The sequence below is a fragment of the Chlamydotis macqueenii genome, chromosome 4, assembly GCF_036417535.1.
Source record: "Chlamydotis macqueenii isolate bChlMac1 chromosome 4, bChlMac1.mat, whole genome shotgun sequence".
NCBI classification, from domain to species: Eukaryota; Metazoa; Chordata; class Aves; order Otidiformes; family Otididae; genus Chlamydotis; species Chlamydotis macqueenii.
This window is the reverse complement of record NC_141559.1, coordinates 6,641,594-6,666,911: the sequence shown is the minus strand read 5'-3', so window position 1 is coordinate 6,666,911 and position 25,318 is coordinate 6,641,594. Positions and strand designations below refer to the sequence as shown.

The 25,318-nt window shown below is 37.7% G+C and overlaps 1 protein-coding gene across 2 annotated transcripts in view; it reads left to right on the top strand.

The window, feature by feature from the left end:
- TRPC3 (transient receptor potential cation channel subfamily C member 3) overlaps positions 1-25,244 on the top strand; it is a 40,534-nt gene extending 15,290 nt beyond the window's left edge. The window contains exons 3-12 of one of the 2 annotated variants that reach the window (XM_086746457.1): positions 4,697-4,882; positions 12,309-12,473; positions 15,264-15,480; positions 16,062-16,295; positions 17,648-17,912; positions 18,246-18,441; positions 20,229-20,438; positions 21,398-21,481; positions 22,293-22,368; positions 24,295-25,244. In XM_086746457.1, the coding sequence (XP_086602583.1) occupies positions 4,697-4,882; positions 12,309-12,473; positions 15,264-15,480; positions 16,062-16,295; positions 17,648-17,912; positions 18,246-18,441; positions 20,229-20,438; positions 21,398-21,481; positions 22,293-22,368; positions 24,295-24,437 (1,776 nt within the window). In that variant the 3' untranslated portion in view covers positions 24,438-25,244. Of the gene's footprint in view, positions 1-4,696; positions 4,883-12,308; positions 12,474-15,263; positions 15,481-16,061; positions 16,296-17,647; positions 17,913-18,245; positions 18,442-20,228; positions 20,439-21,397; positions 21,482-22,292; positions 22,369-23,821; positions 23,859-24,294 lie in introns of those variants that run through there. The other variant, XM_086746458.1, reaches the window with a different exon arrangement.
- The last annotated feature ends 74 nt before the right edge of the window (positions 25,245-25,318 follow it).

Genomic DNA, 25,318 nt, shown 5'->3' with positions numbered 1-25,318 from the left:
ATCTATTGGTGCCTTCCTCTTTTTGGTGTTCCCCTGAAGAGTAGCTTTCCGTTAAAGAATTGGCAACTTGCACTGTACGTAGCAGGGCTTTTCAGACATGGATATTCCATGTGGGAAGTTCTGGTAGCTTTGTTTGGGACATGGAAGAGAGGAGTGATCTGGTGACTTCATTTGTATCTGCTCAAGAGTAAGCAGAGGTATATGCGGATGACTGAGACCGCAGATTCTGATTTCTGACATTCACACAAGACTTGAGAGGTAGAAAATTGAGAAGTGGGTCCCATGGTTGTAATGTGGGTAGTGTTTGTTTAATTCTGTCAAGCAAACAAATAGACTGAGATAAATTTGATTTGCTAATACAGAAGTAAGTAAAGATTTGGAGAGGGAAATCCGACAAGTTTTCCTAGCGTAAGATTCGAAGCCCGAATCAGATATTAACAATGCGCGTCCTGGTTTTCAGTTCTTGTAACAGCATTTCTAAGTAATGTAGCCTGTATTTAATCCTTCAATTTGACATAGTAAAACTTAATTCATAATTTATTTAATCTTATCTGGCAATAAGTGTAGCTTTTGTAAGCTATCTGTAAGGTCTACCTATCAAGAAACGTGTAGTAGTGTTAATTTTTCAGTAAAAATGTGAGTTACTCTTGTGTAGTAGGCAAATAGTCCATGCAGAGCAGTTTGTCCTTCAGGAAGCAGCAGGGCTATTCACAGAGCGGACAGGTGTATTTTTCGGGATGACATTTAGTACAGCGTGAGCTGTGAGGGGAGGAGCTTTGCACCCTCTGCGAGGATCAGTCAGGAGCTCTGACACGCTTCTGGGGATAAGTCTCCATTCGTTAGGGAACGACGAAAAGAAACAATCTGTAGTCTATTGAAACAGCAGTCTTCATGTGATGCTACTGAAATCGTGATTTGTCTCTGTTTTGCCAGAGTAAGGTGATTTTACACCATTTGGCCATTTGTAGGCAAAATTTCACAATTGTAACTGCCTGCAAAAATGTATTCTTCTTGCTTAGTTTTTGTACTAATTGAGAAAACTGTGTTAATTGATCCTTTGGTGTGTGTGACAGTAGCAGAAACTTACTTGAATGTTTACATTTTATGAACCTGATGCTAGACTGTACTTATGTACTTCTGTGTGTGAGAGACCTGGTTATTGCTGAAACACAAGGAAACAGATTTTTCCTGACTTTATATTGGACGTTGTTAAGAAGAAACTTCTTGGTAATGTAACTTTTGATATTACGTTTCAGTGTTATTTTAAGGAAAAAGAGAGTAGTTAAATGGTACAGAAAATTGAGTGAACCTTTACCAAGAGTAACTATTGTTATTTCCTATTAGAAGTCCACTATTTCTCCTCTTTCTTCACAGTTAGCAAAGGAATGAGGAAAGAGATTGTGAGTGAAGCCACTCCTTGCAACTGGACAGCACATATTCATTTATGCAAGGACAAAATTTGGATTGTACCATGTCATAAAGCACTTGAAGAATACAAAACCATCGAAGCTAAACTTTACTGAATCTTAGTGAGATGTCACCTTTGAGCACAGGATAGATAGAAATAATACTAAAACAAAGACTTCCTTTTTTTCTTGCAAAGGTACAAGTTCCTGCAAATTTAGGTGAGAGAGGATGTAGTTTCTCTTTCAGCTACGTAGTAGTACTACTGAAGTCAGGGAAGTGAGTGTAGCCTCCCATGCGCTCCAAATAGCGGATTTACAGGTACTTCAGTGTTAAAGAAAAATTGATTAACAGTCTTATTCCTGTTGAATTAACATTATGCAGTATCTGATGATTATAGTGGGTTTTGCCCAGCCATCTCAGTAAATGCCTTTCCTTAGCTGTAGTACAATGTGTAAGCAACTCTTGGTTGTTCGAGTTCTTACAGATACATAAGAATTCTGTTGTGAAAGCAACGTAATATAAACAGTGTTAAGAACATAGGACTTCAGTAAACTGAAGGCAAGTTATTCTTTTTGTCTTTACTGGGATTGTCTACAGCCTCTACTTTGTCTTCACTGAAGAAAATCCCTGTCTCCTTTTTACATTGTCTTACCTTTTTGTGCTTTGCTTAATATCCTTCACGAGCCTGACTTCCAGCAGTTTGTACTTAGAGTTTTTGGCCTCTGTGATGGAACTTTTTCTTGACTGTCAAGAAAGATTGTTCCCCTTTGTCTTTTTTAAGCCTGCTATTCTACCTACCATTCTGGAGTCTTCCTCTGCCAGGTTTTTATCTTTGTAGGATCTGATGTCTAATCACTTTCACATCTTTTACTTAAAAACCTTCTCTGCATTTGGACCTCCATGCTGATAAGTATGTTTCACTCCCTTGACTAGCTTTCTTACCAGACTTTGCCTTTTAAAAGTCCTAAATCTTAGTCACACATATGCTTGCTTATCCTTTCACTGAATTTAATCATGCATCCCAGTATTATTTTTATAATTGCCCCTTCTGTACTATTCTCCTTGGTTACCCAAAACAAATATAAAATAGCCTTACATCCTGTCTGTTCATTGACAACTGGATTTGTCATCTGTGACCAAAGGAAATAACTGGGTCCTGTTTAGGTCTCTGGTTAGGACTGGTTGTTTCCAAGTCTGTATCTTGATGTCAGTCTTCCATAAAAACACAATTCCTAGCAGTGTGTGTTTGTCTCCAGTAATGTTTCATTTTGATTCGTATCTGAGTCTGACCTATGAGGCTGATAGCTGATTCTTGCAATTATCCTATGCAGCCTCTCTTCCCAAAATAACCACCTACTGAGAGCACAGTAGTTTCTCTGCCCCATTTTGTAGATGCTAAGTTGAAAATTTAACAAAACTAGTAGTACAAGGAGGTAAAAGTTGCTTAGGCAAGGGGGGAAAGTGAGGGTTTCAGGAAAAAAGAATGAGATTAAATGAGAAAATTATGAGGGCAGAAGCAGCAGGGAAGGATTTTTGAGAAGGCAGAAACCACAAAGGAAAAATCTGTGCCCCTCCAAGAGTGATTTTAAAAAGGCAGTGTCTGAAAATGAACAGTAAACACACACAAATAGAGAGACAGAGGACTTGGACCAGCCTTTTGATGGCCTGCTGGGGCGAAAAATCAAGAAAAGGTGTGGAGTAATTGAAAAAGAAGTCTATGCTATTTTCGGTTGGGCTCTGAAACACTTGATACAACAAGGTTAAATTGGCAGGTTCATTAAAGTTTCCTCCTCCAACTGTAGCCTCATGTGAGGAAATTAGAGACTGCATCTCGAATAAAGAAGTCCTAGAAGTCTAGCCAAGAGGACATGGATGCATAAATGATGACCAAGGTTTCTACTCAAGTAGATACCAGATAAGAGCTTATAGGTAACGTCACAGAAGTGGTGGAAGACATACAGAAGCATAAACAAAAGAGCAAGCAAAGATTGACATGTGCATGCTTTTCATTAAAATTTTGAAATGTAGCCACAAATCTTTTGTCAGAAGAGAGAGGAAATTAGGCAGATGGAAACCTTTGAGATGTTGACATATATGAGCAACTGAGAAGTTTAAAGGTAGCACCTAAAAGATAAACGTAAGTTTCCTTATAGGGAGGCAACAAAAAGAGTAAGGTTCTGAAAAGAATCTGAAGAGGAGGAGGGGAAATTTTTTAGTTAACAGAAAACAAATGTTGGGTTTATGTACTTCGAGAAGGTAACACAAGCAGAGCTGTTGATTCCAGCAGTAATGGAAGGGAAAGATGATGGAGTGAGAACAAACAAGATGGAGATTAAAGTAACAGGTGATCTTTGGAAAAGGACTGGTTTGTGACGGATAGACAGGGAAATGAAGGAGAGAGGGAGAGGAAGGAAGGGTGGACAAACCTCCTAAATGAAAGGGTTGAGGTTTCCAGAAATGTGTGTCTGTACTTCAGCTGTGTTGTCAGTGGAAAGGTCATCTCTTAGACAGCGACTTTGGAGCTTAACACCTTTGATCTGTCCTTTAAAGAAGCTGCTTTCTGTATTGCCTATACAGGAGATTTGGGGTATTTTGCCCACAATACTGATGTCCAGGTTCATGCCACAGTTATTCTATGCAGATACTTTGTAACCTACTGCACACATTGTTGGGTGTGAAGCCATTCCGAGGATAAGTGGGAAGCAGAGGAGAGGGGAAAAAGTGAGAGGTTCCTTGCAGGGGGGTTGGACTAGATGACCTTTGAAGGTCCCTTCCAACCCTAACCATTCTATGATTCTATGATTCTATGAATATGGTCTGCATCAGAGTAAAGAATAAGCAGCCATTTTTGCAGTGTAGAAAGAGCATAAATATATTTGTAACCTTGGTGGCAACACTGCAAGAATTATTAATTTTCTGCAAATTTTTTTTTCAAGGGTGAGGTTAGTATTTCAAGATTTCTAGTCCTGGTGTGTTTATGCAGTTCTTAGGGTCCATTCAACTTCCCCATGCTGCCTGTCTGGGTTATTTTCATCAGGCTATTATGTAGCGTTCCCATGCTCTGTTAAACAGCTGTCATCATCTTGTATTCAAGTGGCTGCCTCATGTCAGAGAGGAAATGATTCTGCTGTACAAAAACTCTGTAACATCTGATACGCTTCGAACTTGACATAGTATGTAAAAGTCAAACACTGTTAATTTTTAGCAACTTCTACAGGTTGTTTTTTCCTTGCCATTGACTCTTAAGCGTGTTTGTTATGGACCATTTTCTCTAACCCTTCTGTTTCAGAATGACTATCGCAAGCTGTCTATGCAGTGCAAGGATTTTGTGGTCGGTGTTCTTGATCTCTGCCGAGATTCGGAAGAGGTGGAGGCCATTCTCAACGGGGATTTGAATTCTGAGCCGGTGGAAGCGCAGAGACACAGGGCATCGCTGAGCCGTGTGAAGCTGGCCATTAAGTATGAAGTGAAAAAGGTAACTCCTCATAGCCAGTGCTTTTAGACAGCGTAATAGGAACACAGTGTCATCTCATTATTCCACCGGTGTTACGAACCTGTGGTCAGCCGCACTACTGAGACACAGAGTGTGTAATCAAGATTCTGACAAAGCAGAAGCTGGCAGAAGGGGAGTACAGTGAAGGAGTTTAGTTTAATCTACTTTGCACAGCTGAGAATTGGCAGGGGATTTTAATGACATAAATCAGCAGTGCTAGCAAGGTTATACACAGTTGGTCAGATCTTTCTCCTGATTAAGCCAAAAGAAGACATTTCACTGGAGCTGGATTTTCACTCAGTGAAAGTAAGGATGTATCTTCCTGCCAGTCTGTGTGATAATATCTAATCCAAAGATTGTGAAATTGTTGGTTTCAGCCAATTAAAAGAACTGGTTCATTCGTTTTTCCTCTTTTTTTTTTTTTACCTTTGCTTTCTACCTTAGGTAACTTAATTGAGCAAGTAAGTTCTGGGAACTAAGACTTATAGCCTTCTACTAGTGTTCCTATCAACACATAAGTCTCTTTTTTTTTTTTTTTGGAGAAAAAAAAAAAGTGGTTTTTTTTTGTTTTTTTTTTACTACTTTGAAAAAAGAAAAGATAACATCTAAGTTTTCATTAAGCATATTCTTTTTTAATTTATTTAAAAATATTACAGTAAATCAAACAGCTAATCTGCAACTGTAGGTTGTAGGGAGAAATGCTCCGTGATTTATTGTGTGTGTTCCTTTAAAAAATATTTTAAAATTCAGACCTGAAAATTTATAGAATGTATTTGTGGCTAGTTAATCAGTTCATTTAAGTTCTTCATGTTTGCATCTGTATTTATTGGTGTTTTGTAAAGTGCTGTGTGTATTCAGTTGATGCCTCTCTCCAAGTCATTTTTTAATGAACAGTTATTTTGTGAATGAATGTTATGTGCTGAAACAGAGCTGTGTATCACACGTTTGACACAATGCATATCCATTTATCATAGCAGTTTGCAATATATAGCTACTTTTTTTCTTTTCAAGAGCCCACTCCCCTAGCACAGAAAAATAGTTAATAGTGTCCTCTTGTGAGAGGACTCAAGAAATACAGCAATGCCTATGTGTTACTTACAGCTACCTATTCACATGGTTAGCTTCATTTCCATTTTTAACAGCCATTATAGTTTCATCATCTCTGCAAGAAGTCTTGTGTCTTTCAGAATAAATAACACTGTATTCTGTGGCCACCGGTTGAGCCAATCAGCCATAAAAAAATGAATTGTAAGCAACCTGCCAGAACAATTGGGAAATGTTGATGCTTATTATGTCCCCAAAAGATGGTAAACCAAAATTGTAAACCCAGATCTCAAAGAGCAAATAATTGTTTCCAATATAGAATTGGTCTACAGCAGATAAATGCATAATAATTGCCAAAATTCAAGGTAAATATATACAAATATTTAATTTAAAAGAATGGGAGAGAGAGAATCAAAATACATAAGCATGTTATCATATCTAGATAACGTGAATTCTTTGTGCTGTTGCATACTAATTTTACCAAACCTTTGCTGAGACTTGTGTCTCAGCTTTCTTGCTGAAGACTGTGGTTTTCATCGAAGAGGTCATTGTCACTGATTAAATTCATTGCTGAGCAAAGGTCTGTTAACAATGACAGAAACCTACCTAATGCAAAAAAAAAAAAGTAGCAAACTTGTTATCCTCTCTTGCAAGAGATGAATTATTTGTAGATAAGCTCAAAGTTTTGACTCCAATTCATGACAAATGCAGTTCAGAACCTACAAGAGTAATGGTCTTGGTGGAAGGAAATAAATAGGTGGTGTGGGGTTGTTACTATATCCATACATGTTCTGTTCCCCATAAGTGGCCGTTACAGAGGGCATGACAAGGATGGAGCCAGGAAATATCTCTGCTGTAGTAGCCCTGTGGTGCTGGGATTGGCTCCATTACAGGAGTGGCAGATTATAGTGATACTCTGGCTGGAGAACAGATTTGGGTGTGGCAACTCCACACCGGATGCTTTCAACCCTATACCTGTAGGAAGAAGACAAGGATGTGGCATATGTTTCTTAGCTTTCAGTATTTTTAGCTGCACTTGTGGGTCAGCTACGTTAAGGTCGGTTTGCTGTTGCGAGACAGATAGTACAGCCACAGAAGTGCAAGTCCGTGAAATGGTTAATGAGCCGTATGCCCTTTTCAGAGGGAGGAGAGACAGGAAAACGCGTATGACAAGTGAGCAAATGTGCTCAGAAGTTCACTTGGGAAATGCTGGGTTTTTAATTCTGGTAGTAATGGAACTCTTGCACTTAATACCCTAGACACTTCGTTAAAGTGTAGCCCATGTTGTAAACAGGATGTGATTTTGAAGCTAAGGTTCAGACGGAATCTGTAGCCCCAATAGTGAAGGACGAAGGGAAATAAAGAAATAAGAAAAACAAGTTAGAATGAGTAATCTTGCTCTGTATGCTGAGTTGCTGCTGCAGTAGTGCTTTTGGTATTGTATCTTAACTCTGAATTGAGATTGCCAACAAAATTTCAGAGACCTTGCTGACGCTGGGCCAAGTTCTGCAGTTCTTGCTGAGTGGAATTTCCAAGTGAAATCAATAAGAGTTTGAATAAAACCACAGGATTTAGTTTTCCAATGCTGAAGTTTTGCATTGATAGATAAGAAAGAAGATAAAAAATTCTCATTGTATGTTGTGTGTTTGTGTATCAGCCTGTGCCAGGATCTGTTCCTGCAATGTCTAAACTCAGTCATTAGGATGTTGGGAATAAATAACATCATATTCACTCTTAGTCATACAGAAAAATATTTACATACTGATGACTTGGTTCATGGTCATGAAACTGAATGCATCTGAAGTGTGACTGTCAATTATGCCCAGAAAACAGATAAATTAAAAAACAAATGTGGGGGTTTTGGTGTTTGGTTTTTTTTTGTTTTTTTTAGTGACCAGATACTGTCCTCATGCATCCTTGTTGTTTGCTGGGGTTTGGATTGGATCATAGAATCATAGAGTGGTTAGAGTTGGAAGGGACCTTTAAAGGCCATCCAGTCCAACCCCCCTGCAAGAAGCTGGGACAACCCCAACCAGATCAGGCTGCTCAGAGCCTCATCCAGCCTGGCCTTGAACATTTCCAGGGATGAGGCATCCACCACCTCTCTGGGCAACCTGTGCCAGTATTCTACAATTTTCACTGTAAAAATTTTTTTCCTAATATCTAACCTAAATCTACCTCCCTCTATTTTGAAACCATTACCCGTTGTCCTGTCACAGCAGGTCCTACTGAACAGCCTCTCCCCATCTTTCTTGTAGGCCCCCTTGAAGTACTGGAAGACTGCTATAAGGTCTCTTAAAATACTAGATAAATGTGCTAATAAGATCAACATGTAATGAAAAGTAAGAAACTGCATGGAAAGTAGGGTGAGAGAAGAGAAATGCAGAAGGAACAAGGTTGTAAGATGATGTGATTGGTAGGTGAAATATGATGTGAGGCTACTGTCCTCAGAGGAGATGAAGGAGGGGAAAAAACATGAATAAGGTTGCAGTTGGTGAAAGTAAAAACAACAAAATCATAAATTCAAATATTCCAGCAGAACTGGAGAGAAGGATGAATTTTAGAGCTTTTATGGATGGGAGAAGTGACACGAGTTGCTCTGAGGGCTTGGAAGTGGTGTATATTGTGCAGTTGCCAACAGTTAAATAAGTTGCTGAGATCTGCCCGAGAGCCCTTAGACTTACTGCCAAGGAAGAACTTGCCATAACCATTGGCACCTTATTCACTAACTTCTCCCTTTTCTGGGGAAAATTATAGCACAGGCAGCATCAGATCAAAATGTTGATGGGCCAGGAGGAATAAAGCAGTATGCAGCTCTGGATGAGATGCAAGAGGACCCGTGGGCTGATTCATAGCCCTAGGCAAGCTCCTTTAAAGCTCCTTTGCTGTTTCTTCCCATTCCTTCTGGTAAAAGGAGGAATGATGTGGGTGTTTTCTTCTCTCCCCTTTTCCCTGCAGCTTTAAGCCTGCTTTTTAAAAATGCCTTTGTAATGCGAAATACTTATTTACTTTACTGTCTTTGGCCACAGTTAATCTGCTGTGGCATTTGTCTCTTGATGTCCTCAGTTGAGAATGAAATTTATCTTAGCAAGAGAGTGAGGTCATATGTCAAAATGTACAAACACACAAGAACCAGTGTCATCTTTTCAAATGGGCCTGGCTGGCAGTTTTTCTGGTGCATAAGCTTCAAAGGTGACAGCCTAATAAAGAGAATACAAACATAGTTCAATTTTACATTAATTTCTTAAGAGTTTTTAAATGTTTCTATTTATTTCTGTTGGCCATTCCAACTGCATTAATATGTGATTTAGCCGATTAATGAATCGCACACTAAAATACTTTGTGACTTTCATTTTAGAGCAGAGTAGATAAAAATATGAAGATTGCTTCTCTTTTTAAAATTTCAGATTCCTCCTCTTAAGAATCTTAAAGTTCTCTGGTTTTATTGCCAGTGATTTAATTTGATTTTTTTTTTTTAAGAAGTGTGCCCTAATGTACTACAGTATGCACTTTTAAATGAGATTTGGAATATAAATGATTTTTGCAGGCAAGACCTGGCAAACAGCAGTGTATATAGTACATCATGATCTCAACAGAGTATGAAGGATAATAAAATGGATATCCAAGATTTACAGGATTTTTTTTTTTTTTTTAAAGTATAAGCAACTCGGAGTAAAATCTCACTCATAATCCAACACAGATTATCAGAATTATCTGAATTATTTTCAAATCCTTTTTGTGAAACTTCCTAGCATTCTTTACTTTGATTTACTAGTTATTGTCAACTAATGGGACAAGTACATTACCAGATTTCTTCAAATTGCTGTGCTAACTAGGCTGTTTACCCTTGTGCCTAACTGGTGCCCCAAGTGCTCTTGTGACGTGGCAGTCTCACAGGACGTGGCATAATCGTAATAGCGATAGTGATGAGTACCGTCACACTTTAGAAATGGGCTTAACCAGGAGTGTAAATATAATGGGCAAAGAACATAGGGAGCTATAGAATTCTTGTTCCTTCCCACTCCTTGTATTTCTTCAGTAGCATCACCCAACAAGGGCTACACACTCCTGGTTACATTCCCAATGGAGTGGCTGCGTAGTCTCCTCTGTCCACATTGCTTCATCCTAAAGAAATACAACAGTGCTTTAATATAGAGCAACACACGCTCACCCTTCAGCAAACTTGACCAGAAGTGATTTTAGTAAAATAAAACTTTAAAGCATCTCTAAACAAATGCAGTTGTTGGCAGCAGCTTGTTTTGTCTTTCCATAACTAATCTGGGAATCGTTCCCTTTCCCTCTGAACATACTGAGATCTTACTGAAGCTAGGAAAAGAATATGTGCATGCATTTGCTACATAGGAGAAAGATGGAAGTTGACCGAGTTGTGTTTTTTGGTTTTTGTTTTTGTTTTTAAGTGGGTATTAGATCCTTAATGTGTGCCAGTTTAGTATCTGAACATTTCAGTTTGTGCTCCCTTTCAATTTTGGGACATTTAAGGAAGATTTTGTGGAAGCTAGGGACAAATGAAACTTACACAAAAGGCTCAGGAGAACAAGTTTGTGTAGTAATAACTGAGGAGAAGTTGAGCATTAATCCTAAGCCTGTTTTCCCACTTATTTAATTGTCTCCTCATGACTAGATCCTGATAAATTCACTTTGATGTAAATCTTTGTTTTGATGTTTGTCTAGTTCCCCCTTACCCCGATTTTAAAGTGGCTAGTTATAAAAGTCTTTGATGATGTCTTGGATCTGCTTAGTTAAGGTCAGATGAAATTTTACCATTGACTTTAGAGGGCATCAGAGTTAGGTCAAAAGAGAGCACGTATATTCAAAAATTGTCTTTCACATGTCCGTGTCTGGGTACAAGAAAAATTAAATACCAAAACTTGGATGTAGGGTTGGACATTCCAAAAATAGCTCAACATTCAATGAACTGCAGTTCAGTTCAGGTAGATGTGCATGCTTAGACAATCAGGACGTTCTTGTTTAAATGCTTGAATGTATCAACTTTTGGTCATTTTATTAGAGACTATATTTATTCGGATATCTGTACACATCTACTCTTATGGTTTCCTCTGTTATATTTGATACCTTTTAGTCCTTCTGCTATAAAAATAAATGAGCGAACACTTAATATTGATAAATAAATATGTAGACTAATCAGCAAAGATTAAAGGAACATCTGATAAAAGAATTAATTAAAAGTAAAATTATCTTGCTCAGAAATCACTGAGAAGTTCGTATTTTTAGTTAAAGTATACACCTCAGATCTCGTTTGACCCTTCTGCAATGTATTGTTAAGCTGCTAAAAACCCATTCATTAAAACACAGGGAATAGCATAAGACTGTATAGCGATAACAATCTGCATGTTCAGTGTCCTTTAAAATCTTAAAATAGTAAAAAAGGAAAAGTTATTTTTAAAAACTATCAGATTTGAGGATTTAATATTTTTCACCTGAGATAGTATCAAAGGCATGAACTTCGAGAAAACAAATCTGTACAGCAAAATAGAAACTATTACAGAGTTCTTAGAGCATCATCAGAACCATCAGTTCATCTTTTTATCTGGTTCACAAAATGGAATTTCCTTGTGTTACTGAATGCTAAATTTTGTTTTCCACAAAGCAAAAATGTGTCACCAGTAAGTGGCTTCTGATTATTTTTCAAATCCTAAGTAAACCTAAGATGTAGAGGTGGTAGCTAGGTAGAGGTGATAGCTAGCACCATTGATGGTAGCAAGAGAGAAGAAACCCTTTCAATATTCATTTCTGTGTGTTCTGGTGAGGTTTAAAATTCTGTGCTATACTTCTTTTATTTCTTGCCTCAGTAAGTTTTAGACTGGAAATAAACAGATGGTTGAGGAGGTATTTGAAGCCTTTGTCGAAGAACCAAATGAAATGGCAATTATGTTTGAGGAGGTCTGTGAAGTGCACGTGCAGGAAGGGGAGAGGCTAACAGTGGGTTATGGTCAGACCAGAATTTTCAGTCTCTGCAGAAATTCTGCGTGTACCTTGGATCAGCTTGATTTGTGGAGAAATTGTTGGAAGTTAGGATAGAGGTTCAACTCTGACAGGATCCAGTCTGGTATGCGAAGCTGTTCTAATAATGCATAAAAGGCTTCTGTCAGCGATGGTTGTCCACATATGCAACCTTGTCCCCAAAGTGCTGCTTTGAACAAACTCAGCAGTTTCTTCTGTATTTATTACCCTTTATTTTAAAGGAAAGGAGAAAAAAACATGGTTCTTAAAGACTTGGTGTTAATTTAGACCTTAAGGTGATCATGATCATGTATGTAGCAGTTTTATATAACTCTTCTTGTATATTATAATATGTCTTGGTTTTCTTTCTTTTTCTTTACAGTTTGTGGCCCATCCAAACTGTCAGCAACAGCTACTGACTATCTGGTACGAAAATCTCTCAGGATTACGGGAGCAGACCATAGCTATCAAGTGTCTGGTTGTGCTGGTTGTGGCATTGGGCCTTCCATTTCTAGCCATTGGTTACTGGATCGCACCATGTAGCAGGGTACTGAATTTTATAAATTACATATTTTGTACTATTTTGTGAGCTGTTTTTCAATTTATGGCGTTCAAAATACAATATTGTACCTCTAATTCTGCTGCTTCGAAATTTTAACTAATTAATGATATTTTTAGTAATCACTAGTCTTGAGCCAAAAGATGCTGTTTGTTTTATTTGCACTGTAAAGGGGAGACCACAGTGATGAAGCATGAAAATAAATTGTTGTTAAGTTTAAAGAAAGAAAGAAAAGACCCCTTCTCTGGGAGCTTTTTTCACTTTAAAATTTCCATAGATTGTACTCGCCTCACAGTCTCTGCTACGTAATTGTATTTGTGTTAGAAACAGGGATTTTTTGACAGCCACCGCTCAGATTCTGTATTAGGTCTCCTCTGATGGCATCTTAAGATCTGATGCTGTTCCCATGTAAACCATTAGCAGAACATCTGCTGACTTCACTGATGTAGAACTTAACCTTAAGTACAATATTTGTTATTTGTGCCCTAGGAGGTCTGTTTACTAGGTGAACCATAGAGCAGAAATTAAATTAAACGCAATATTCCAACCATGCAGTAGAGTATATTTTGTAGAAGAGTGCAACTGTAAACTCTTACCTCTTTAAAATTATATTAAAATATATGGGTGCTTCCAGCTTTTCTAATGATCTCACAGTGAAAACAACAGCAGTTTCTTTGAAGTCCTTCCAGTTTGTAGCATGTGAATTGTCTGCAAATTAAGCATGTTGATAGATCTTTGGTAAATCAGAATAAGGAAGATTTCTCTGGGACATTAACTTTAAAAAAAAAAAATTAAGTAAATTTACTTCTGTGCTGAATGTGGTCTTTCGATTTTAACTCCTTAAGTGTACAGCAAATAAATGCGAGTTTCACTTGTTTGTATTTTGCTCTTGTAGTTCACCTCAAAAGGGACAAGATTTTGCTCTTGTGCATATTTCAAGGGAACCTGCTGTTTTCTCTGGGTTAAATATTTATTTGGTTTAAAGATAAACCTTTATGAAAATAGTGTAGTTGTTACTTTCATTATTCTCTGAGATGTCACTTTCCATTAATGTCTGTAGCTCCATATCATAGAAACATATATTAATATATTTTAACTGGTGTCTAATACGGAAAAGTGACATTTGTCCTTGAGTTTTAATTCCCAGTACCAGAAACACCTGACATTTTTCCTAGTGCTCATGTCAAATAAAAGTACTGTACATTCAGATCAGTTGCTTGATATTGTAATTTCAAAATGCTTTCTAAAGGTCAGGAGCAGGAAGGGAACCTGAGATTGTTTGCACAGGTAGTAAATGCTATTTAGTGTGTGCTGATCCGCTTAGTTCATAGTAGCTGACCCCAGTTTCAGGAAAACCATTCCTTAAAATAAGAAAGCTACTTCCGATTCCCCATCTGCTGAAACTGTTTTTCTCTTCTTAGACAATACTGCTGATAATGCAGATCTTCAAAGGGAATTTTGGAATATTGCATGATATTGGTGATGTATGTGATAGCTTATCACATTAGAACTCTATGTTAAGATCAGTAAAGGTCAGCCATTATGTGTGGAGCAGTATATTGTTCTGTTGTACTGAAGAAGACAGAACTTTGGCCTTAGGAGGTGTGCAGCAGCTAAGATTAAGAAGTCTGTCTAGCATTTACCTTGTCCCACCTTGTGCAGAGATCTGACAAGCGTTGTCCCGCTCAGGCCACAGAAAGGAGGTGTGTTCCAAAGGTGGTAGGACTCCAGACTCCCAAAGGGAAGTAGGCAGGGAAGGACACGTAAACCTACATGTTTGTTCACCCAGGAGGTCTCCAAAGAGCATCATTAGGGAACCTCAGTGGCATCTCCGTGCTTGAGCCAATGCCCAAGTTGCAGTCTGTGGCACAGCCTCACTGATACCTGCGTTGTTTGAGTAAGAGGTGTGGAGTTGCAGCAGCACTGACTGCACAAGACCTTCAGTGCCTAAATAAAAGATACCGGCTGTGTTGCCCTGAGAGGAGTGGGCTAGTACTGATGGGATCACAGACTCTTCTTTTTCATACAGTGAGTAACAGCAATAGGCCCATTGCTCTTTCTAGTGTGGTCTTCTGGAGGCAGCCTGTCCTTTCTTCTGGAGCAGACAGACTGTCTCTATTGTTGCTGTTTTGTCCTTCTACCAGGAGCAGATGTTAATTAAATCAGCTGAATTTATTTTAAAATAGTAATAGTTCTAATCTTGTCCTTCTTAGACCATTGTGATGGAACAGTCATATTTTTAGGAGACACAGGTTATTTATTTGGCACTTACAGCTCTGAACATATATTCTGTGGATGGAATATAGTAGGCAGAGATGGGAAGATGAGTCTGTGATTTTTCCTAGAGCTACAGTCATAGATAAGATAGTAGTACGCTCTTGTTGGTAGGGAAAGCATTTTACTACTTGGAGATGTTCTTTATGTATTTTCCATGGCCTTGCTTCTGACTCCCATTGGTATCTGTGGGCATTAGATCAAAGTCTTCCTCTTTTCCATTGTACTTTTGTAATTCCTTGGAGTGTTTCCCCTCAAACATTGCCATCTAGAGTTTATGGAATAACATGAGCACTTACTAACAGGACAACATACTCCGCCTGTGGGAGACTTTTTTTTGTCTGAAATGGTAAAGCAGTTCAGTGCACTTGGAAGAGTATCCTTTAAAAAGGAGATTTCAGAATGTCCTGAGTTCTGAGTGCCCATTTATGCTTCTGGAATGCCTAATGAAAGAGTTTATTTCTTTGAGAAAACTGAGTGACTGCTTTCATTCTGCCTTTGCAGCTTGGAAGAATTCTTCGAAGCCCATTTATGAAATTTGTGGCACACGCAGCATCCTTCATTATTTTCCTAGGCCTGCTGGTGTTCAATGCTTCAGACAGATTTGAAGGTATAACAACGCTACCGAATGTCACCGTTACTGATTACCCTAAGCAGATCTTTAGGGTGAAGACTACCCAGTTCACGTGGACAGAAATGTTGATCATGGTATGGGTACTTGGTAGGTATATTGCTCCTTCATCTATGTCAACTGTTTTCCTGCAAATATAAACTCTAAAAGAAAGGAGAGAAGCCCAAGGCCAGATCTTTGCTCCAGCTGCTGCATGGTTAGAGTAAGCCCTTAGGGCAGATAACAATGCATTAGGGCTGCAGAAAGCATCAGAGCGTTTCTGTGCTGCCGTCTCTTGCAGCATGGGGTGAAATTATCTTTGCTGATTTGCCGCACTGTTTGGTAGTTCTGTCATTTGTAAATGGAGCGCAGGTTTGCTGAAGAGAACACCACAGAAATTATACTTGACTGAAGTGATTTTCTTAAATAAAATGCAAGGTCATGGCTCTACGCTACAATGTGGAGATATCTGAGCTTTATCCTCACGTATCCATTGATACCTTGCCATTTGATCAACCCCGTTGAAACCAAGCGAGCCTTACTCGAGGTGTATGGTGATGCTGTACACTGCAAATAAGTGAATTTTTCCTCCACTGATACCACCTGGTTTCATGAAATGGAAAAATGCAGAAAGTTTAAATGGAAAGAGTTTGGCCAACATTGCTATGGTTCTTTTTCACTTCTTGTTGCAGGTATGATGTGGTCAGAATGCAAAGAGCTGTGGCTGGAAGGACCCAGGGAATATATTTTGCAGTTATGGAATGTTTTGGATTTTGGGATGCTGTCCATTTTCATTGCTGCTTTCACAGCGAGGCTTCTGGCATTCCTGCAGGCCACAAAAGCACAACAATATGTGGACAACTACATCGAAGAGAGTGATCTCTCTGAGGTCACGCTTCCTCCAGAAATAGAATATTTTACCTACGGTGAGTTAAACTTTTCTGCAGCACACATCTCTATGTAGAGAACCTGTTAGGATGCAGTACCATTTCAAAGACTTAAAATGAATATTTGCACGTGTTTGTGTTCGTAGCATTGTCTAACCATTTCTGCCTCAATATTTTTATTTCTATGCTGTTTGAACAATAGTTGTTATGATGCTAACTTGACAAATTTACCAATATATTAAAACCAAACAATAGCCGTAAGGACACAGTCAGTTCAGATGTAGCTGTCCATAATTTTGTTGTAACTGTTCATCCTAGAGATAAGTTTGACACTCTTGATTTTAAGTATTTGCAAGCTATTTTTCATTCTTTACATAATGCACAACAGACAAAATTTGGAAGTGATTTTTTTTTTTGTTCTGTTGTTTGATGCAGTCATTTGTACTCATAAAGATCTATCAGTAGTTCGTAATAAAGGAAGGATGCTGGGGCCAGTAGAGATCTGCTCAAACAGAATGAAAGTACTCAACAGTTACTGCAGTGCAGAAATTGTAATTAAATTGTAATTAATTGTAATTAAAGGTGTGATGACTCTTTGCAACACCAGCAAAGGCTGTGACAATGTATTTTGGCATATAATTTATGAACATCAATATGTCATAATAGCAGACTTGGTGGTGTTATTTACGTTAATTGCTATCTAATCAATGTGAATTTTTACATATATAAATACATATTAGAAACACATAATATTTTGACATGAAACACATTTTTAATTCAGTGGTATTTGGCCAAGGTGGTGCATTAATTCACATAGTAAACAATTTATGAATTTATATATAAATTTCTGTGCATATTGTGTGTAAAAACCACACTGCTACTTCCATTGAGGTAAATGGCAAAAATCTTGGGGATTTCAGTAGGAATTAGGTTATATCCTGAACTTATAACAATGGCAAAAGCTTTGGGTGATTAACAAATGAAATTGTTCATCAGCCAACACTGTTAACTTCCCATCAATAAAACACAAAATAGGAATAAGTTTCTGGCTTTAGCATAGTGCTTACTAAGATAGCTAATAATACAGTCATGTTTAGAAAAGCAATAAGGAATTATTTGTTGTTACGTAGTTGAGGTTAAAATGCAAACTGTAGAAGAAAATGTCATCTTTCTTCAAGTACAGTTATTCTTCTGGCAAAAGGAAATGTGACTTACATTCATCATTTGTGACTTAAAGGAAATAGGAATAGAGTAGCAACTACTAGACTCTCCAAATATTTGTCTGGACTGATTTCAGACGTGTTCATGGAAAATCCTGTCAAGATTTATTTTTGAACATTGTGATAAATGAGTAACTCTCTATGTGTACCCCTATATTTCATATCTTCCAGCTAGAGATAAATGGCTCCCATCTGATCCTCAGATAATATCTGAAGGCCTCTACGCAATTGCTGTCGTTCTTAGTTTTTCTCGGATTGCGTACATCCTGCCTGCAAATGAGAGTTTTGGGCCCTTGCAGATTTCACTTGGGAGGACTGTTAAGGACATCTTCAAGTTTATGGTCCTTTTTATTATGGTATTTCTTGCATTTATGATCGGAATGTTCATACTGTATTCCTACTACCTTGGAGCTAAATTAAACCCAGCCTTTACAACGTAAGTATGAAGTTCTGTTTAAGTAAAAAGCCAATATAAAACTTTCAGGTTTTTCACTAAGGTAAAAAAATCTGCAAGATACTGTATGCCGTCTCCTAACATTAAAATAAAACTGAAGACAGTTGAAGTTGGTGAGAAATCAAGTATCTCAGAACCTGAGAAATTGAACATACTGTGAAAAAATATTTTTGTGCATGTTGTTTTTATCAGTGCTCTACAAACCTGGTTCACAGAGGAATTACTTGAGATTGTTTATCACTTCCTGTAAATGCAACTTACATCTTTATTTCTGTAGTTAATAATAATGCGTTCGTCTTTTTTTTTTTCCTACAGAGTGGAAGAAAGTTTCAAGACTTTATTTTGGTCAATATTTGGCTTGTCTGAAGTAACCTCTGTTGTCCTCAAATATGATCATAAGTTCATAGAGAACATTGGTTATGTTCTTTATGGCATATACAATGTAACGATGGTGGTGGTTCTGCTCAACATGCTGATTGCTATGATCAACAGTTCCTATCAAGAAATTGAGGTGGGCTCTGTTCTCAAGTTGTTCTCTTTTGTTGTGTTGAAAAAGGGGAGAATTGTTAGGAATTATTTCAATGAACTCATCTTAATATACAAAAGTACAGTGAAGAGATTATCTCAGTAAAGGAGATCACAAAAAAATACCGCGTTCCTACAACTGACTTTATCTAACAACCCAGCCAAGCTGCAGCACATTACAGGATCTGAGCAAGTAGTTCATCTTGTGCCATGTACACGCATCTAAGGAGATGTCTTCCATCCAGAAATGTTAAAATCCAGAGAAATAGTCAAATAAAGACTGCTGTGAAGTAGAAAACAAAGTTACGGGGCATAACATTTTAGACATGGGTGGTTCATTCCCAGTTCCACCCTTATTGTGTGTTTCCTTAATGTAGTGCACTTCAGTATTTGACAGTTCATTAGGATACAAATTAAATATATTTTGATGCGTTCTTTGATGGCAATCTGTTTTTCAGTTCCAGTCCTCAGACTTTTTAGGTAAATGTGCAGGAGTTTCACTTACGCACAGCAGTGATACATGGATATACTTTATTACATTTATAAGCCTCTGTACGTGGAGTATGATACAGGTGCTTATCTTCAAGATTCTTGTGACTAAGTCACACTTGGCAGTGCTTTGTTTGGAATATGTGCCCTTTTCCACCTTAGGTACAATATTAAAACTTGATTCTAGGTTTACTGAGCTTTGCTATACGCAGTGAAAACGCAGTGGCAGTATTTCTCCAAATCTGCCAAATGGCTCGGTTGAATGAATACTTGAATTTCACACGGACATTCTGACTGCATTGCTTATTAGAAGAGGTATATATTTTATTTGAATTTCATTATGATGACAAAGTCTCTTCGTTTTTAAAGATAGAGTATTTAGCATCCAACTCCAAAATTCTGAAAATTTAAAGTAGAGAAGATATTTAGGTATTAAAAATAAACCCCAAGTTGCTGAAATGAAAGTAAAAGGTTTTTTTTATACTCCCAGTTTTCCAGACTATGAGTTCTGATACTACTCAGAGACTACTACATTCACATAGATGCAGGTGCACGCCCACACTATCAGGAAAAAATACATTATCTAAGACATAGTATGCAAATGGGTATATAATTTCCGGTATTTTCAGTGACTTCTGGGAAAGGTCAGGGAATTCAGCAGAAGAAAACTAATTATAACAAACTTTTCACCTTTGGAGTAAACCAAGTCCAGCCTTGGAGTACTTCAGTAAGAATGTATTAGGAGAAAATCAGTTTGTCAGTTTTTAACATGATTTCTTCATGACAACCAAGTTTTGTATTTTCTGTACTTCATTATAAATCAGAGTTACTTTTCATGGTTGTGTAAAAAGCTGTGAGTAGTACTGTTTTAAACTGCGTCTGCCTTGAAGCTAATACTTTGTCACTTGTGCAAGTACCAAATTCATGTGACCACTTTAACAAGAAAAATAAGACTTCAAAAAAATTAAAAAGTTCCACTTGAAATAACAAGGAGCTCGTATGTTGGCTTTCACTCAGTGCAAAAATAACATTTGTTTAAATGGTTCACATGCTTTAGCTAAGTATTGTCAGTGAGATCTTGCCATAAAGAGACAGCTGAAATTTGGTTAAAATAGACCTGATAAAGTGGTTGCATTTTTGCAGAACTACTGGGAGTCTTCCTAGCAAGCAAGTAATGTTTTATGTAAAACCAGAACGGGTCAATATTTAAAAGTAGTTTCATTTGGAAGAAGTCTTGCATTTCATAAAAACAAAGCACATACCTGTTTTTATATCTTAACACAGGATGACAGTGATGTAGAGTGGAAGTTTGCTCGTTCTAAACTTTGGTTATCGTATTTTGATGATGGGAAAACACTACCTCCACCGTTCAGTCTTGTGCCAAGCCCCAAATCTTTTTTCTATTTCATCATGAGGATCATTAACTTTTCTAAGTGCAGGAGGAGACGGCTGCAGAAGGACATTGAAATGGGAATGGGCAATTCCAAGTCTAGGGTAGGTACTGAAATCTTTTCACTACAGTGAAGAAGTGTGTGTCCGTTCCAGCATTCCGCTTTTCTTTAAGCTTTAGCGTATAATGTGTGCTTCTGATGATAGTATGGGAATTAGCCAAGCCTTTATATTTATAGATCTGTATTTCAGACTGCCTCTAAACGTACTCTGTAAAACCAAAAATAGCTGTAAATTTGCTTAGGACAATAAAGTCCAATGACTGGAAAAACAAAAATAACTGAATATTCAAAGACACAAATAATTCCCACAAGGAATTACCTAAATATTGAATAAAGATGCCTTCAGTCTCCATGAGAAAGAGATTTTTATTTCAGGCAAAAAAAAAAAAAAAGAGGAGGGGGAACTAAAGGAGAGAGAACTTTTCTTTTTAACTAGGACTGGAAAAGGATCAAGTGTGGTCAGTGTGATATTCACTTCCTACTGTCAAAAGTTATATTCTCAACAGAAAACAACAGTCTAGATGTGATAAACGTTTTTCTAAATGTATTACTATTCCTGAAAATTGTGCTTTGGAAAAACACTTTGAAATAAGCAGAAATGGTTTTGAGCATGTATTCTTAGTTAAAGTACGCTTAAGAGTGCAGCTCCACAACAGCTGTTTGTTAAAGCCAGTTTGGAGAGTCTCTCCTTGCACTGGCCACTCATCCCTGCCTCCGAGTCATAATTCATTATTTCCTCAGCTGTGCGAGCACATTTGTTTTGAAGCTGTGCTGTGTGCAGGATGGCTAAAATTATCAATGTTTAAAAAAATAATAATAATTAAAAAAAAAAACTAACAAAACAAACAAATAAGTCAAGGCAATCTCAGTTTTTTTGGAAATAATATTCACATATAGTGACTATGGAGACATCCCCAAAACATCTCCAAGAAGAAAAAATGGAGCTGAATTATAACTGTGAATTCCATAATATATTTTAATTTTAGTTTTGTTTCTTCCTAGTTAAACCTTTTCACTCAGTCGAATTCCAGAGTTTTTGAATCACACAGTTTTAACAGCATTCTCAATCAGCCAACACGCTATCAGGTAAGTACATCCAGTGGTCACTGTTTTGAGTGATAGAACTGTGTGAAGGTACTTGCAGAATTTTGTGTTTCAAGTACATTTTGCATTCAGCAGATAAAGAAAACCTGTAGAAATCAAACTCCAGGATGGTACTGGGAAAAAGACAGTTATTGTTCAAGCCCTATTAGTTGAAGGGTTTAAAAACTAGCCCACGCAAAACTTATATTTTTCCTTTGATGCTCCAGTTTGAAAAGTGTGAGAAGCAAACATCTGAAACTAATTTCTTGGGAGGGGATGTAAAAGCACTGGGCTGACTAGGTTAGCGTTACTTTCCCTTCCTTTCTTCTCATGATCTGAGATGTGACATTCAACAATATAAAAATACACATACAATCTTAATGAACTCTTGAGAGCTGACATTGCACTGCCATACTGTAAAATCTCAACTTTTCTTTCCTTCTTTTTAAAAGGTAAATATTTATCTCTTACTATTATGCATCCTTTCAAATGTGAACTGAGTTTCACAAAGAGTAGACCTATTCTGAAGCTACTTAAAGCCTAAATTAGGTGTGTTTTTCTGTTATCCTCTTCTCTACAAAAAAAAAAAGTTGTGGTGCTCTGTAAATCAGAGGTAGCTGGATGAGAAAGGTGCTTTATTGTAATGATGAATTTCAGTGTGCCACCAGAAAAGCCCACATGAGGCAACTGCTTGATCTGGAGCTGTTTATTTTTTCACTTATGCAGATGTGAGGAAGATAGTTAAGAAAGAAAAGTGAATAGTGTTTAATTATGTATGTTCACCTGATTATGTAACTCTCTCTTAATCTGGCAGCAAATAATGAAAAGGCTGATAAAACGTTATGTTCTGAAAGCACAAGTGGACAAAGAAAATGATGAAGTAAATGAAGGTAAGAAAGAGACTGCATTTGTGATATTCAGAGACAATTTTTGTGACATTGTGTTAGGGATCAGTATTGCAGTGATGCATGGAGGTTTCAGGTTAAAAGAGGGTTTATTTTTGCTTCACGTGCACTGAACTCAGATAGTAGTGGAATTATGTCTGTGACAACCGAGATGAACAAATAGGACCAAAGAAGTACAACTGAGAAATATTATGGGCCTCGTTTTATAGGTGGAAAAACAAGAGCACAGACATGACTCAGAGTTACAGAGGAAACACTTCCAGAGTCCTAGTTAGAGCTGCTGGACATTTTTCTCTCTGTTTCATTCAGCTGAACACACAATTTACCACTTTACACCATGAACTACTTGTATTGCCTGCCTTCAGAAAGCTGAGCAGAATACTCGTCTGTGAAGCTGCACATCATTAAACAAAGATGCATAGAGTTAGCTGCATGATGAGAAAAATAACAACTGTGGCCACTATTTCAGCGTGCAACCAGAGATCTTTTGAGAAATTATGGATCTGAGCTTGGTGCCTGTTGACAGTGTGGAACTTCCCTGGTAGCAGTGAGGGGTGCATGCTCCAAGTGCACACCCTGACTCCCCATCGGGATGAGACTGAGGCAGATGCTGTCCTCCTTCCTCCAGCTTTCCAGGAATGAAACACAGGCCTATAGGCCAAAAAAAAAAAAAAGAAACTCTTGAGCTCTGGGCAGGTCCCCAAACAAAATAATAGGGGTGCGTGCAACATGGGGCGTACGTGCTCTACACTCTGGCTAAAAGATTATCACCCACTAGAATGATGGCCCTTCCAGGGCTGGCTCTGCTCTTGGAAATGTGACTCTTCCCCATCCTATGTGGATCTACGGAGCTGAGCTTGTGAGTGACAAAAGCAGAGAAGCTCCTAAAAGAGTCTTGTCATGGTTCTTGCTTTATCACCAGTTTTGTAGAGGAAAGTCCGCTGTGAGCAAGTCGGCTAACTCTTGCCCTCAGCCTGCATAGCCAAGGTAGTGCTTTGTGTCATGCCGGTCTCATTGGTGCCCAAAGTATAGATCCAGACTTTGAAAATGAAATTTTTGAAGTCTGCTACATTCTAAATAGAAAACGTCAGCATTCTTATGTACTGCAGCTACTTTAAACGTACATCTAGGGATTTTTCCCTGATTTGCATCACTAGAGAATTTGGATGTTCTTTTGTTGTCTTTATTTCATACATGACAAATAATTTCCTGTGGTGGCTACTGTGTAAGAGTTCACATACCTCAGACTTGCTGGAAGAACAGTGTTTGAATACTTTAAAAAGCTTCTGCTCTTGAACTGAATGTCCTGTAATGGAAAACACACTGCTGCTTGTTATGAGCTTAGCCTTGACAATCATTTTACTTTAAATGTGTTTTTTTTGTACTTGTGTCAAATTGTAACATCGTTTTAAATTGGTTGACTTCTTCTAATTTAAAGGATATTGGTAAGGAAGAGGAGAGAGACTCAAAAGCTGTGAGTTTTATTGCCAGCTCTGCCACACTTTTCCTGTGTGATCTTGGCACATCACTTCAGAAAAAAAAAAAAAATCTCTTTGCCTTTTCTCTCTAAAAGGGGGATACTAATATTTACCAGCTGTTCAGCAGTGTTGCCGTGATTAATTCATTAACCTGTGTAAAGCACTTTTTGAACCTTTGATGTTCTGTATACACGTGGAGCACAACATGAGAGTTCCATGGGCTTTTAAAATACCTGTGGTGCTATTTAAGGGCGGAGACACACTCACATTTCATGGAGGATGAAGAAGTAAAGCCTGCTGCCTCCCCCTTGTACCTGCTCTCACGAACATTTTGAGATAATAATCTGAAACACGCACTGATGTGACTTAACAGAACAGTACTGAACGGATATTAAACTTCACTAACAAGTATTTCTTTCTATGATTACTACAGGTGAATTAAAGGAAATCAAACAGGATATCTCCAGTCTTCGCTACGAACTGTTGGAGGATAAATCCCAAGCAACAGAAGAGCTGGCAATTTTAATACATAAACTCAGTGAGAAACTAAATCCTAATATGTTGAGATGTGAATGATTCAAGAAAGGAACCACGGCTTTGACTACAGCACAACTATTTATTGGCAATAATATTTCAGTATCTTATACTTGAAACGTGTATTGTAGATTTTTAGCACTAAATAACTTTATGTACAGCTTCTCTGGAATTTAGTCTTAGGAAATTTTATTAACTCACCACAAAAAGATTGCGCTCTTTGTTTTAATTGTCTAAAAGCAAGAACTATTTTTTTTTTTTTTGCATTTATGCATTAAAAAGGTATAATGGTATGAATTGCTGGTATTTTAACAGGTTTGTGAATACATATTGAGAATTCTTTGCACTAAATTTGCAAGAAAAAAAAAATTAAAATAATAGATACGATGTAGTACTCCGTTCCTCGCAGCACCTGGGTGTGAACAGGATTTTTCATAATACCATAACTCAACCAGAGATGAGTGGAGGATTACTTGAAATCTTGGTTCTTTATTAGTGATGCTGTGTGTAAGCGGAGAACTCACGGTATGATTACGGGGAATTAATGAAAATCAGGTAAGTGTGAATGTGGTGGTTGTAGCAGTGTTTAACATGTGTGTATATACATGTACCCACAACTTTTAAGGGGAAGGACTAGAAATTTCTTTTTTTTTTTTTTTTTAAAGCCAACAACTTCGGAAGGTGATGTGAACCCAAAGCTCCTCTTTCTGTGGTAGAAAATGATTTTTTTTAAAAAAAAAAAACAAAAAAACCAAGAAACTCAGACTCCGTGCAGGGCTGGTATTTTGTTACACTCTTCTCAAAACTGCCTCCGATGCTTTGTTGTTAAATAAAAATATTCCTACTTTATTGACGCTCCATCTCGTACCGGTAGTTTGGCACCTCAGCCTGCTTTTGCCCAGCCGGCCAGCGCCGGGGTTTGC